Source organism: Blastocystis hominis, assembly GCF_000151665.1.
Source record: "Blastocystis hominis, Singapore isolate B (sub-type 7) whole genome shotgun sequence assembly, scaffold_16".
In the NCBI taxonomy this organism is placed as follows: domain Eukaryota; class Bigyra; order Opalinata; family Blastocystidae; genus Blastocystis; species Blastocystis hominis.
This window is the reverse complement of record NW_013171823.1, coordinates 39,718-53,377: the sequence shown is the minus strand read 5'-3', so window position 1 is coordinate 53,377 and position 13,660 is coordinate 39,718. Positions and strand designations below refer to the sequence as shown.

Below are 13,660 nucleotides of genomic sequence, written 5' to 3'. Positions count from 1 at the left end.
AATCTGTGTCACGACGCATGTATAGTATATCTGTGTCGTATTCGTTGTTCTGAACGTTAATATGCTAAATAAGAAACGAACGACCGGGGGTAATGTGTTGTTGCGGATGTTGATGGCGGAGTTCTTACGCATCGATCTATTATGTAAAGACAATGTATAAAACGAAAACTGTTTCATTTTAAGTTCATTTCTTTCTTTTTCACTGCGAATTCGGCTATTTAAGTTCTCCTCTCGTTTTGATTGTAGTAACTACACAATCATCAATAACAGCAGTGAATCAAACTTTTGAAGTTGGTAAAATAGGAGGCAGAAACTCTGAAGTGGTCGAATCTGAACTACGCGGAACTGACATCTACTAATTACAAAATTCACCTATCTCCACATTCTCTAATCTAAAAATATAAAAGGTTCGAAAATCAAAATCAGTTCTGTCAGATTGGGTTTTTCACAAACATTCGAATCCTCCTCCTCCTCATTGGATTTCTCAAAACCTTCTCCTATCTTCTCATCACCGTCAATTTGATTCTCATCCTTCTCCAGAGCTTCACGCTCTTCGGGCTCGTTCGTTTTCTCTTCTTGTTCCTGTTCTTTCTCTTCTTCACTCTCATCCGATATATGCATATTCCTCAATGCCTCGATTCGCTTTCTCGTCTCGTCCGCTTCCTCCTCATGCTCTCGTTTCTTTGGCTACACATCAACATCCACACTCATCTCCACCGCCTTGCTTCCATCGCAACTCGCGCAGCCACGGCAGCCGCATGTTACGCACTCGACGACCTTGCCAGGAGGCAAATTCGCCTTGGGAACCTAGGAAAAGGAGAAAACAGAGAGAGTACACGACAGATGCAAGTAGAGCGGAAATTGTGTTCGCCATTCTGCGCACACGCGATACAGCATAGTTTTTCGTACCCTTTCTAGAGTGATGATGCGAAACGACACAACAATACCTTTTTCCACATGGCAATTAAATCTTTGTCCGCTATTTTATTCTTTATGCAAAAATCGTATAGTTCTCTGGAAATCTGCTTGTCCTTATATGCTTCCCATATATATCGGCTAGGAAGGAATGCTGAATGAAGAAATTCTTACGATTTCTGGTGGTGAATCTGAAGGATCGGCCAAATTGACTCTTGCTTCCGTTTTCCATCATGAGGTTGACTTTCCGCTACATGTCAAAATAGTCGTAATCTCAAAATTACCTTCTCTCATCTTCATATCAAGTTCGTTTAATGTAGGCTCGATCACCTCCCAACCCTAATATTTAACTTTAAATTACCAGCAGCTACTTCTGGTTTCTTCTTTTTGTCCCAAGGTCGCATGATGAGATTTTATTCTGACAACATCAGGACGGATGTCTATTCAAACAAACAACAGATTATTCCAATAGTACAGTTAAAAAGTCATCTTTCTCTCTGCATCATACAATAGATCAAATATCTGTGGGTAAGATCGATATTTGGGAAGATGTACAGCTGAATAAAGCGTGGTTGAGTGGAGAAGACTGTCGGGTTTGGTGAGTGAAAGTGGGTTGTTTCTGCATTGCAAGTATGTCTGATAGATATCCTGCATAATCTAAGAGAAAACCAAGGAATCAGATGAAAAACTTCAATAAGGGTATTATCACCCACAGTGATCGATACAAGAAGAAATAGACAGATTTCCTTGCTAATACGATAAAGATAGCTAGAATCAACAAGAAAAATGACAAACTCACAGATGATATACCTGATAATCAGCAACCTTTGTAAGAACACCAATTTCACTCGAATTCTGCTCAGAAGGCTTGCTATTCCCATCCCCTTCATCTGCGTGACGTGAACCAATGTGAAATCCCTTATTAATAAAATTTGCTATTTGATATTCGTAATAATCCTGCAAAGAGCGAATTTCGCAAAGACTAAAGATAACCCGATTCTATCATCATAAACGAATAGGAAATAGATATACATTCGAGATTATTGACAAACAAGGAAAATAGGTCAGACTCATAAAACTATATATTGTTCATTTCTCCTTGTACATAAAATTGTATTGCCTCATCAGAATATCGACTTGTCGTTGTTCATAGTTCACATTATCGAGTTGGAGTGATTTTGGATTTCTTTCCACCCGTAAATGGTTTATAGAAGGGAGTGAATTGCGTTGCGAGTGATAGAATGAGGACTTTGATAAAGGAACCTAGAATCACAATTCAATCAAAAGGAAACGTTTACATGATGGCTATGGTACAAAGTGCGATAATATAAGCTACAATATCACTCGGATCTCAATTCTTACTATCCCAAACAGAGAATGACAATGAGAGATATCACATTAACATAAATAGATTTTTTCTGTTTCATAATTAATGTGTTTAAACTATTGTACTATTTGAGTCGTAAGGTATATAATGTGTGTTTGGGAGCTGAGAAATGGAGCAATAGTAGTCAAGTGGTAAGATAGGTCCCTGCCACGGATCAGGCCCGGGTTCGATTCCCGGCTATTGCATTTATTATTAATACTTTTATTTTCATATAATGCCAAAATCCTCCTGCAATTCATATTTATTGTCTGATTCAGTTTCATTTAAAATTGAATGGAGTTTACACATCTGTAATACACTGCAAAAAGTCGATTCCGTACTGAAACATCGAAAAATCGAAGAATGAAAAGCTGCCTTCTTGATTATCGAAGGATTATTTCACCCTTATTTGTTTTTTATACTACTATTTTTATGTTTTTTCTCACTTCAGTAGGTAGAGTGACAGATGGACTTATCTTTGTACCTTCTACAGGGACTGGAATTAGACCTAGGTGACATCCATGCTCTCAACTGTGGAGGCAGGACGTGATATCGATTCATTTAAAGATGAAGTAGCATTCCTTCAATTCGCTTGACCCTAGTCGAAAAGACTGCTGAAATCCCTTTCTAGCAGTAGTGCGACACAAATGCAAGTGACATCCGGCGACTTATGCTTCAGGTATCGTTGGTTCCCTTCGCTCCCCTTCCAGCTATTTGATCTATGAAAACCTGTGTTTCTTGACCTTGACGGAGAAGAACATGCAGAAGCGTGCGATCTTTGCGTTTTTGGAAGATGTGAAAACATCCTTCCTGAACTATGTGCAGACTGAAAACAGCACCGAGTTCGAGCTGTGCATCGTGCTTACTCTGTAGATGGAAGACAATTCTCGCAACTACCGCTCGTCCCTACGCATTTGCCCGTTTCGGTAGTTTTTGCGTTGTATTGTGAACGGCAGACAAGGAAATCCAGGCAAAACGCCGTCTGTACGACCAGCCGTCGAGCAGTCTGGACAGCTATGCGCAGCTGAGCGAAAACCTAATCGACATCCAGAACATTATGCGAAAGAACATCGATGAAGTGGTGCATCGCGTGGAAAAGCTTGATCGTAACTGAGCGGAAGTGAAGTGAGACAAAGATGTGACGGCGACGAGCGAGCAGCTGATGGATGATTCGAAGAAATACAAGTGGGGAGCGAAGAAGCTGAATTACATGGTATGGAAGAAATGAGCGAATCAGAGCGTAGACGATGCTCCGAAAGTATGCGCCGCTTGCTTTCATTGTGGGATTTGTACTGATAGTAGTTTACTTCCGTTTTCGATAAATAGTGTGTTTGTTACTTCTAAATGTTGAGTTTACGATGTTTGATAAACAATGTGAAGGATGGGTTCTAGTAAGAATTTTCATTTGTTCTGAAATTCGTTTTATGAAACATTCCGTTAAGGACGTTATCTCGGAATTGCCAATTCTCATAGTTGCGGCGATTTATGTAAGAATTGCTAAGGTGTGATTATTACAGATTGTACTGTGTCCCTTTACGAAGGTGGAAGAGAGTTTCAATGTGCAGGCATCCCATGACCTTCTCTATCATGGGTTCGATATTGACAAGTACGATCACCTTGAATTTCCCGGAGTTGTACCAAGGACATTCATAGGATCTATAATCACATCGTACATATGATTAACAATCCTTTTTCGTAGACTAATGAGTTTTCCTATAGTTCGTGTCTTTCAGTTTTTGGAAATTCCCAAATACTATTCTCTCCTTGGTATTTTATCGGAAAACCGAAGTAATTCCTAGTAATGCGCTTCGCCTTGGTGTTACTCAATTTTATGGGTATCCATCGTCTGCGCAGAGCATTGGTAAAGAAATACGGATCGTCTGCCGGACATGCCTTCATTTGGATCTGCTGCAGTCAATTTCATCTCATGTTTTACCTCGGTCGTCCTCTTCCCAACACATTTGCATTGGCCTTAGTGACGTATGCATTCGGCTGCTTTCTGGACGGGGTATCTTCGTTTGTATTCAACTCACTTCGCAGCAATACAAGCATTTTATTTCTTTGTTTGTTTTCTGCTGCGTGGTGATTCGATGCGATACGCTCGTTCTCCTCGCTCCCTTTGTCCTCCTCCTCCTCTTTTCTCCTTCCATTTCGTTCATTCAAATCATCGCAAGCGGAATCACATCCGGCTTTCTTTCCCTTCTTTTAAGCGTACCACCTTTAACCATCCTTCGAAATAGGCGTCCATAGACAGTATTTTTTGGAGATACGCGCTCGTTCCGGAGCTTGTCGTTCTCTATTACAACACAATCTTGAACAAAAGCTCGAATTGGGGAGTACACTTTTACTTTATTTTTCTAATTGCTTTCAGACACAACCTTATTCTTGGTATTTCGTTTCGGTGATTCCGCGTCTCTTTTACAATTGTGCTCCGTTTCTTCCCTTCGCTCTTTGTCCTCCTCTCTCCACGTTCCTCACCAAGCCCCTTTCCAAACTCCGTTTCGCTTCTCCTCTCCATTCAGAATAGAAAATCTCTGGAAAGCCACCGAATCCAAAGAAAACCAATCGAATCACTTCCTAAGCCACATCAAACGACTCATTTTCTCCCTCTTTCAGCCCGATCCTCTCATCGGTTCTCTTCTTTTCCCCATTTTCGCCTTCATTCTCCTCTACTCCATTCTTCCTCACAAAGAGCTTCGCTTTATTCTCATCATCGTCCCTGCGATCAACGCCTGCGCCGCCGGTATTCTCCTTCCTTTTCCTTCATTGCAGTCGGTTTGGCTCGCGTTTGGTCGCATTGTTCGCAGTCGTGGTGGAAGAGTTTGCTTCTTGCCGGCTATGGAATCGCGACGTGATGCTTCGAATAAGCGATGAAGCGTAGTGTGGCACTAACGATCCTGTTTTTAATCCCATCGATGTATAATTATCCGGGAGGCTACGCTTTGATGCGAATGAATGTTCGATTCGATGGTTGGTTCTTGAAAATAGAAGGAAATCGTGCAACGTCAGGCAGGAATGGACTCGCATACAATGCCGTGGCTGCATATCGATGTGTATTCCGCTCAGACGGGTACTGAAAAAGAGAAAAAAATGTGAGTGTAGGCGTTTCACGGTATTTGGAGATCGATGGAATTCGATATGACAAAACGGAGAATCTGACAGACTTCTCTCGATATGATTATCTGCTTACGCATGATCCAAAGGAAGCAGGAGAGGAGTTTCGGGTGATTGGAGTGGAGAAATGTTTTTCTGGAATTGACTGGACACGCAGATGGATAAAGATGGATGACTGTGTGTTCCTGATGCAAAAAGTGTAATATGGGGATATTTTGTTTGTTAAATAATGTGTTGGAGGTTAATTGGGTGAGACGAGATTCGTTTTTAGGATAGAAGGATAGGACTCTGATGTTAGGAGAGAATCACATAGAAAGAAGAGCATAATGTGGAGAATGAGGTAAGGATGCCTTTATAAACACAATTGAGTTGGGGTATACACCAAGAGAATTGGAAATGACTCAGAAAATGCTAAAAGGTATGACTAAAAGAAACAGGGAAGAAAGTGAATAAAATGTCAAATAACAATCTTACAGATTATTTGTTCATTGTATAGCAATGGTCCGCCTGTTTGAGAGTATTAATATAGAAATAGCATAATAACATAGAATTGTTGACAAAGAGTGGAAACTCGAGTTATTTTCTCAATGACTACATTACCAGGGAAAAGAAGATTATTTCCATTAATGGAGTACACTATGAAGTCACTCTATATCAAGGAGATCATTCCAATGAGTATTTGTTGAGTGAAATGAAAGAGGGTAAAGTAGAAGGTCGTTGCCAATTATTCAATCGTGGAATCTTGAGTCTTGCATGGATGATGAAAAATGGTAAACGAATCGGTAAATTAACTGAATATGAAAATGGTAAAGCATTACAAAGAGAAAACTGGAATTCGGTTCTTGGAAATGATGGAGATCGCAGAAGAATCGAAAATAGTAAAGAAGGATTGATCATGACAATTCGAAGTAAGCGTGGAAATGATAATGATCAAGAGAATGATAATGATGATATTGTGATCTATCGAGGTGGATTTGATGAAGAAATGAATCGAGATGGCTATGGAATCGAATATGATATAGAAAATGATGGTAAAGAGAAGATAGAAGGATATTGGTCAAAAGACAAATTGATTCGAGTGATTCGTGAATTTGACGCTGATAATAACCAAATGATCGAATATGCTGAAAACGATGATGAGAATGGAAATGATGAAATATTGAATCGAATTCCTATCTATATAGGAGGATATAGTATCGAAAATGGCAAATTTGTCCGAAATGGATTGGGATATTTGCTTGATGAAAGCAGTGGAACAGCAATTCGTGAAAGTGAATGGGAACATGGCAAAGAAAATGATGGAGGAATTCGATTGTATGAAGGTTGGTATGTGAAAGGAATGAATGAAAGTATTCGAAGTGTATTAAAGAATGAAAATCCGAATGAAATGAAAACTGAACCAATTGTAAATGTGCCTCCCAAACGAATTGAAGTGAACAATAGTTGTGAATTGAATGAAATGGACTTGCAAGTAACAGAATTGGTGATATGTTCGTATAGTTGTAATGAATTGAATGAATTGAAAATGAACCAATTGGAATGGTTGGAATCAATCGAAATCGGCGATGAATGTTTTGGCTCAGTGCAAACATTCAAAATCGATGGATTGAATCGATTGAAAACTATCAAAATCGGAAGCAATTCATTTACTCAGAAAAAGAATAGTAATGGAAATGACAAATCGAAATCATTCCACATATTGAATTGTGAATCATTGGAATCGATTCAAATTGGTGAAAGGAGTTTCAGTGATTTTGGAGGCGACTTTGAATTGAAGAATCTACCACAATTACAATCTATTCAAATTGGCACAATTGGAAGTTGGTCATACAATTTCTATTATAGTTCATTTGTAATTCGAGGTATGGATATGATATTGAATATTTGAATGATGCATAGATCTTCCAAATCTACAATCCATTACATTAGGTGATTGTGCATTCTATAATTCCTTATCAACAATAATTGAAAGTATTGAATGAATTTAAATGAAATGATTAATGTAGATCTTCCATCATTACAATCTATTCAACTCGGTTATCTGGCACTTTATGGAAGAAAGGATGATTATTCAAGTTCATTGATACTTCGAAGTAATGATGAATTGATTGGTTATGATTTGTTTTGTAGATCTTCCAAATCTATCATTTTTCTATTCTAAAGGATATAGTTTCTGTTATACTTATGAGGTGACATTGGAAAGTATTATTAAGTGATGAATGTTGATACTATTTAGACATTCCAAATCTAGATATAATCAGATTTAATTATTCTTCACATGATGATATCTCATTTGGGAGGGTAGATTATCTGATGGTGTCAAGTACTGCTTGCATTGACCCTATTGTTCTTTATAGATATTTCTCGCCGTCTTGCAGATATTCTTAATAATCCCCAAGCAAAGCATTAGAATACCTGTTACCGCAATGTATTAGGAGGTATTGTAAGCCTTTGTTTGTTTATTAAATACATAATTGAAATGAGAATTCATGTTACAAGAGAGAAACAATCAAAAACTCTACAAAGCTATTTCGAAAAGATGTCACCAATAAAAATCTTTAACTAAGCCCATAAACCAAAAGTGCAAATGCCTTCCTCCACAACCATTCTCAAACAAACAACCATCGTCCTTACAACGAAAATCCATTCATTGTTCTCAATATCTGGAAATCCGTAAGCCGCTTCTCTTCCACCTTCGTCTTCTCCCGACGACTCAGCACATTCTCAATCTTTCGATACACCGCCTCTTCTCCCTCCGTCGTCAGCACGTCCACCATTCCGCTCTTCGTCGGCTTGCTTCCCATTCGCACCGTTGGAATGAACGGATGCCCAGACAGCGCGATCGGAGCGTCGGAGAACAGCAAAAGAAGCGAAGCTCCCGTCGCTCCCAGGGAAGTGATCGTCTCCACATAGTCCGACGGACTTCCCATTCGCATGATCTGAACTCCCGGTTTCTCCGTTTCCACCATTTCTCCGTTCAGAATCGAACTCGGAAGCTCTTCTTCCGAGTCAAACAAAATCGACCGGAATTCCGGAATTCCAAGAATCTTGTCGTTTTCTGGAATCACGACCACGCACTGATTCCGCACCAATTGTCGAATCACGTTCGCCAGCAATTTCACAGAGTTCGAATCGATCGACGTCCGATTGGTCAGAACTCCAAAAATCAGGCCTTTTATTGGAACGTGCGGCACCACTTCCAACATTTTGCGGTTCTTCATTGTCTCGATGATCCACGAAAAAGCCTCGAATAATGGACTTCCAAAAATCCTACCTTCTTCACAGTGTTGTGAATGCCTCCGTCCTTCTGCACCGACGCCTGTCCGAATTTCCCCATTTCCACTCCGCAGTCCTCTCTAAAATGCAGATCGAAGTAGGAGAGCAGGCTCTTCTCGCAGCCGTGTTCCACCATAAACACAAAGCGGCTGAAGGGATGCAGCATGTGGCCCATCGCCACACGATCGTAGTTTTTCATTCCGTCCAAAGCCGACTCTCCATAGCCCTCTGCACATCCTTCCGTATGCACCAACGACTCCACAAACGTCACTTCTCCCTTCTCTGAAATGGGGAAACCGGAGAAACCGGAGAAACCGGAGAAACCTATCCATCATCCACTCTCTTCATCTCCACATTCATCAAGAAGTTTCATATATTGAGTTTCCCCGTTTCCCCGTTTGTAGTCGCGCAGCGTGTCGGCGATGATGGCGGCGATTTGTCCGCTGCAGAGCGACGTGGGGAAGACAACCAACCCCGCGCGAGCGGCGACTTGTTCTCCCTTTGCGTGGCGCGTTGAATCGACCCATCCGATCTCCTTTTCAAAGCGCAGACCGTCGAAGTAAAGCGGGCGCAGCTCGATGGACGTCGTTGCAAACGGCACTCTGGACGGAGCGACCGCGTTGGCGTAGCGCGCCACGTCCGCCTCCGACTCGCAGTACCAATTCCTCCAGATCTGAATCTGCCGATCAGTCCTTTCGCTCTTTCTCTCACCTGGCTGTGCTCCGCGCGCTCTCCGAACGTGCGACGGCCCTCCGCCACGCGAAGCACCTGCTCCACCGACTCCTGCACCAGCTCCTCCAGCGGAACGCCCTCCAATAAGCGGCCCGCGTTGATGTCCAGGTCCTTCTCTAAGCGGTGGTAGCGCTTCGAAGTCGTCAGCAGCTTCAGCGTCTGCGTGTTAAGGAGCCTTCACTCGCGGATTTCTCGCCAGAACCGCGGGAGCGAGCGATCGAAGGATATCGGAACGAAGGGGAAGTTCGTGATCGACCCGTTCCCCGTGGAAAACATGATCACATTGCACCCTCCGGCCACCTGCCCGGTCACACTCTCGATGTCGTTCCCCGGCGTGTCCATGAAGTAATACCCGCGCGGCTTCTCCCCGATCCGCTCCGCGTACCGCAGCACTCCCTCCAGCCGCGTGTTCTCCGTCTTCTTCATCGCCGCGCCCAGGCTTTTCAGCGTGATGTTGTACAAACCGCGGTAAAAGTTCCCTCCGGACGGGTTCGCCTGCCCGCTCACGCCGTGCAGGTTCGCCACGGCTTCGTAGTGCGCCTGCGTCGCCATGAACGCCTTCGCCGTTTCCACGTTTCGCACTTTGTCCAGAATGTACGCATCCGCGCCCATCAGCTCGTCCGTTTCCGCTAAAATCGCACTTCCCCCGCGGTGAATCAAGTGCTCCGCGATGGCGCCCTGCAGCGGATTCGCGGTTATTCCCGAAAACGCGTCGCTTCCGCCGCACTGCAGCGCTACGCAGAGCGAAGCGAGGGGCTGCGGGGATCGCTTGGTTTTGGCGGCAATCGAAACTCCCTCCAAAACGGAGGCGCGGAGCGAGGCTTCGTCGGATTGTGCGGATTCGAGGGAGATCCAGGAGATGGGGAGGGAGGAGGCGTCGAACCCCATGGAAGAAAGCGAGGAGAGAAGCGAAGTCTGAGCGACGAAGTCTCTAGAGAAGAAAAAAGAACGCGATTGGCGGTACGAGGGGTGGAAAACGACGATGGCGGCGCCGACGTTGGGGTGAACGAGGAGGCCGCTGAGCGTGCGGAGAACGAGGGAGTCGTTGTTCGGTTTGGTTTCGCTGGAGCCTTCGGTGTGAACGCAGCAGACGATTCCATCCACGTTCTCGAGTTTGTGGTGAGAGTATTCTCGGGCACAGACGCGCGTTACGCGCTGGACGATGCTGTCTAGATCGCAGGGACTGTGAAGGAGTACTGCAGAGCGAGGAGGCAGAGAAAACAACCACGTAGTTTCGAGTTCCCACACCGCGACGTTCGTCACGATAGTATCCTAAGAAGGTTTCGTTCTGATAATTTGGAACAAGTTCCATAGGAGGAGCAGGCGTGAAGTTTTCCTCATCCAAAACGTAGGAAACAATACGATCGTCGAAATTCGCTTCTTTTGGCCAATTAAATAAAGGATCAACAATCTCTATAAATTAGAATACAAATGGAAATATACTCAATGCTTTCCTTCCACGTTCATTCATAATGTACTCACCAGGCTGAATCGTCTTCAAGGCAGTACCAAACTGCATGCCCCATGAATACAGTCCATCATTCTCCTCAATTCTCTTCACAGCAAAACGATGTCCTTCTAATACTGTATGGGATATCGAAACAATATTTCCATCCAATAATTCAACCAGACTCCCCATAGGAATCTCATTTATCGCAACAGCAACATTATCTCCAGGCTTTGGTAAAATCGCGACAGCGTTGAATTTTACAGGAGTCACCTCCTCTTCGTAGCTAATGGAATTATTAAAAGACATTAGAAAATGAAAAAAGTGATAATGTGCAGTTCTGAGTGAATGAGTAGCCAAAATAAAGGAGAGAAATGAAGGTTTGTAAGAGACAGATAGTACACGCCATATCCTCATCCAAACCATTCCCTGTCCATGGAAAACGACAATCTGTCACGAAATATCTTAACATTGATGCAGAGTGTATATATATGGTAGTTATGGATAATTAGAGCAGAGATAGAGGGAAAAAAGAAAATACATAATAAACAGCGTATTATGATAGTAATTGAAAATGCAAAGTAATGTGTAAAGAAACTAGATAACTTTCATATATATATATATATATACTTTGTTTTCCAAATATACGAGAAACGTCAGATGGTATAGTGTTTTACTGAACAGTGTATAGGAACACTACAACTAGTGATATCGAATAAAAGAATTTTCTCTTAAAAAAGACACAAAAAAATATTGTGATGAGTAATATTGGCAAGCCAACTCATTTATAGTTGCCTGATAAGTAACAACTATATAGAGCAAACCATAGGATTGATATTGTACTGATAACTAGCTGTGCACTTTTGGAGGTACAAATTGCTGTGATTGAGCTTGAACAAACGAAACGTGTGTTGATTTAACCATATGAAATAAAAGTGAGAATAAATGGCCATCACAAAGTGTGATTGTATCGAACAAAATTGGATACTTGATCTATTATGTGAAAATGACCATCAATCAAAGTTAGAAAAAGAATCATGCAGTGTTTACAATTTATGAGTGATAAGCGAAAAATGTGAAAGAACAGAATGTGATTCCATTAATATTGGAGATCATATTCTTTACTTTTCTGTAAGTTTGCAATAGGTGTAAGAAAAAACTACAAATATACCATATTTTGACACGAAGTGATATAGTAGTAGAGTTGTCAATAAAGAAAGCAAGTGTATTAATGATTATAAAAGTAAAATTGAATAATAATCTCTTTATCAATTATGAAGTAACGATTCAAACTCACAGGACAGGTAATACTGTAATAACAACATATTTATATATTTAGCACAAATAGAAGTGAAACAAGGATTTCTTTTTTCTTTTCCATCTAATTGCACATTGGTGTTTTCGATAATGAAGTACAGTCCAATTCATTCACAAAATAGTCTGTATTCAATCGCTCAGAATATTGAATAGTGTCATATGTAGTTGATTACCATTTTGAACAATAGTACAAACTGGATATTATATTTCAGCTCTTTTTTAATCAATATTCCATTGTCTTCATATCACCAAATGGACAATCGATAGAAACATACTAGTAAAACCAATCTGGAGTGTGATAATAGAAAAAATCAATCGACAATTGAACTCAAAGGAATGACCAAAAAGTGATGGTCAAGGGATTTTAAACAAACAAAGTAAGCATGGAACATACAATAATCAAAGAATACATAAAACCAAAATACCTAGAATATGTTCACTCAAAGTAGTTCGTATTATTCCTATTTCTAAGAAGATTCATTTACAAAAACATTATCATCATCATCAGCTAAATCAATACCATTAGGTAAAGTTGGTTTATTATCATCACAATTGTCAGCAATGATAGGAGGTCTTGTGAAATCAGGCTTATCTTGTTTTATCGAACTATAATTATAACCATTACTGACACTAATTTTGTCGCACTAAAAAAATATCGCGAGATTGGAAGAAACATCTATGAAAGAAATCAAATGAAACAACATAATACCTGAAATTGATATGTCTTGAACCAGCTTAAATGAATTAGGTAAATCAATGTGTTGAAGATAAGGAATATCTATATTCTATCAGCATTCAATTAGTAGAACTACTTTCCAATGTTACTACGCGAGGATAACAGAAACTATATCCTTGAGAATAGATGGATGTAAAAATTGGAAGATCTACATTCTATAATTTAGAATCATTTCTTTTTTACTTCGCATCATCAGGGAACATGATTTATCATTATGTCTTCCCCAAAGTGCCCATATACTGAGTGTAATGGATTGTAATGATGGAAGATCTATATCAATCATTTCATTCACATTCATTCAATACTTTCAATTATTGTTGTTAGGGAATATCCAAAAGTTTCATATCCTAATTCTATGGATTGTAGATTTGGAAGATCTATGTATTCAAATATACAATATCATACCAATACCTCGAATCACAAATGAACTATTACGGAAGTTGTACGATTCTTTTTCCATAGTACCAATTTGAATAGATTGTAATTGTGGTAGATTCTTCAATTCAAAGTCGCCTCCAAAATCACTGAAACTATATTCACCAATTTGAATCGATTCCAATGATTCACAATTCAATATGTGCAATGATTTCGATTTGTCATTTCCAGTACTGTTCTTTGCCTGAGTAAATGAATTGTTTCCGATTTTCAAACTTTTCAATCGATTCAATCCATCGATTTTGAATGTTTGCACTGATTCAAAGCAATCATCGCCGATTTCGATTGATTCCAACCATTCCAATTGGTTCATTTTCAATTC

At 40.6% G+C, this 13,660-nt stretch overlaps 5 protein-coding genes; 2 read left to right on the top strand and 3 right to left on the bottom strand.

The window, feature by feature from the left end:
• Nucleotides 1–687: 687 nt before the first annotated feature.
• On the bottom strand, nucleotides 688–1,215 carry GSBLH_T00002051001 (uncharacterized protein; the record flags this gene model as incomplete). The annotated part of the gene is made up of 5 exons (XM_013040562.1): nucleotides 688–807; nucleotides 837–914; nucleotides 948–1,056; nucleotides 1,090–1,165; nucleotides 1,200–1,215. 5 exons carry the CDS (start codon nucleotides 1,213–1,215, stop codon nucleotides 688–690), a joined length of 399 nt encoding a protein of 132 aa, XP_012896016.1.
• A 159-nt stretch (nucleotides 1,216–1,374) lies between these two features.
• GSBLH_T00002050001 (uncharacterized protein) lies at nucleotides 1,375–1,989 on the bottom strand (the record flags this gene model as incomplete). XM_013040561.1 has 5 exons in its annotated part: nucleotides 1,375–1,437; nucleotides 1,471–1,572; nucleotides 1,605–1,683; nucleotides 1,715–1,914; nucleotides 1,948–1,989. 5 exons carry the CDS (start codon nucleotides 1,987–1,989, stop codon nucleotides 1,393–1,395), a joined length of 468 nt encoding a protein of 155 aa, XP_012896015.1. The 3' UTR covers nucleotides 1,375–1,392.
• A 724-nt stretch (nucleotides 1,990–2,713) lies between these two features.
• GSBLH_T00002049001 (uncharacterized protein) lies at nucleotides 2,714–3,603 on the top strand (the record flags this gene model as incomplete). Its single annotated transcript, XM_013040560.1, has 8 exons — nucleotides 2,714–2,761; nucleotides 2,794–2,853; nucleotides 2,884–2,960; nucleotides 2,992–3,123; nucleotides 3,155–3,207; nucleotides 3,238–3,387; nucleotides 3,418–3,494; nucleotides 3,526–3,603. 8 exons carry the CDS (start codon nucleotides 2,714–2,716, stop codon nucleotides 3,601–3,603), a joined length of 675 nt encoding a protein of 224 aa, XP_012896014.1.
• A 36-nt stretch (nucleotides 3,604–3,639) lies between these two features.
• GSBLH_T00002048001 (uncharacterized protein) lies at nucleotides 3,640–4,808 on the top strand (the record flags this gene model as incomplete). The annotated part of the gene is made up of 7 exons (XM_013040559.1): nucleotides 3,640–3,768; nucleotides 3,799–3,950; nucleotides 3,981–4,048; nucleotides 4,081–4,289; nucleotides 4,322–4,492; nucleotides 4,522–4,617; nucleotides 4,653–4,808. The coding sequence occupies 7 exons, from the start codon at nucleotides 3,640–3,642 to the stop codon at nucleotides 4,806–4,808; spliced, it is 981 nt and encodes a 326-aa protein (XP_012896013.1).
• A 3,211-nt stretch (nucleotides 4,809–8,019) lies between these two features.
• Nucleotides 8,020–11,159, bottom strand: GSBLH_T00002047001 (uncharacterized protein; the record flags this gene model as incomplete). XM_013040558.1 has 6 exons in its annotated part: nucleotides 8,020–8,995; nucleotides 9,026–9,350; nucleotides 9,383–9,562; nucleotides 9,638–10,473; nucleotides 10,508–10,816; nucleotides 10,847–11,159. The coding sequence occupies 6 exons, from the start codon at nucleotides 11,157–11,159 to the stop codon at nucleotides 8,613–8,615; spliced, it is 2,346 nt and encodes a 781-aa protein (XP_012896012.1). The 3' UTR covers nucleotides 8,020–8,612.
• Between the last annotated feature and the right edge of the window lie 2,501 nt (nucleotides 11,160–13,660).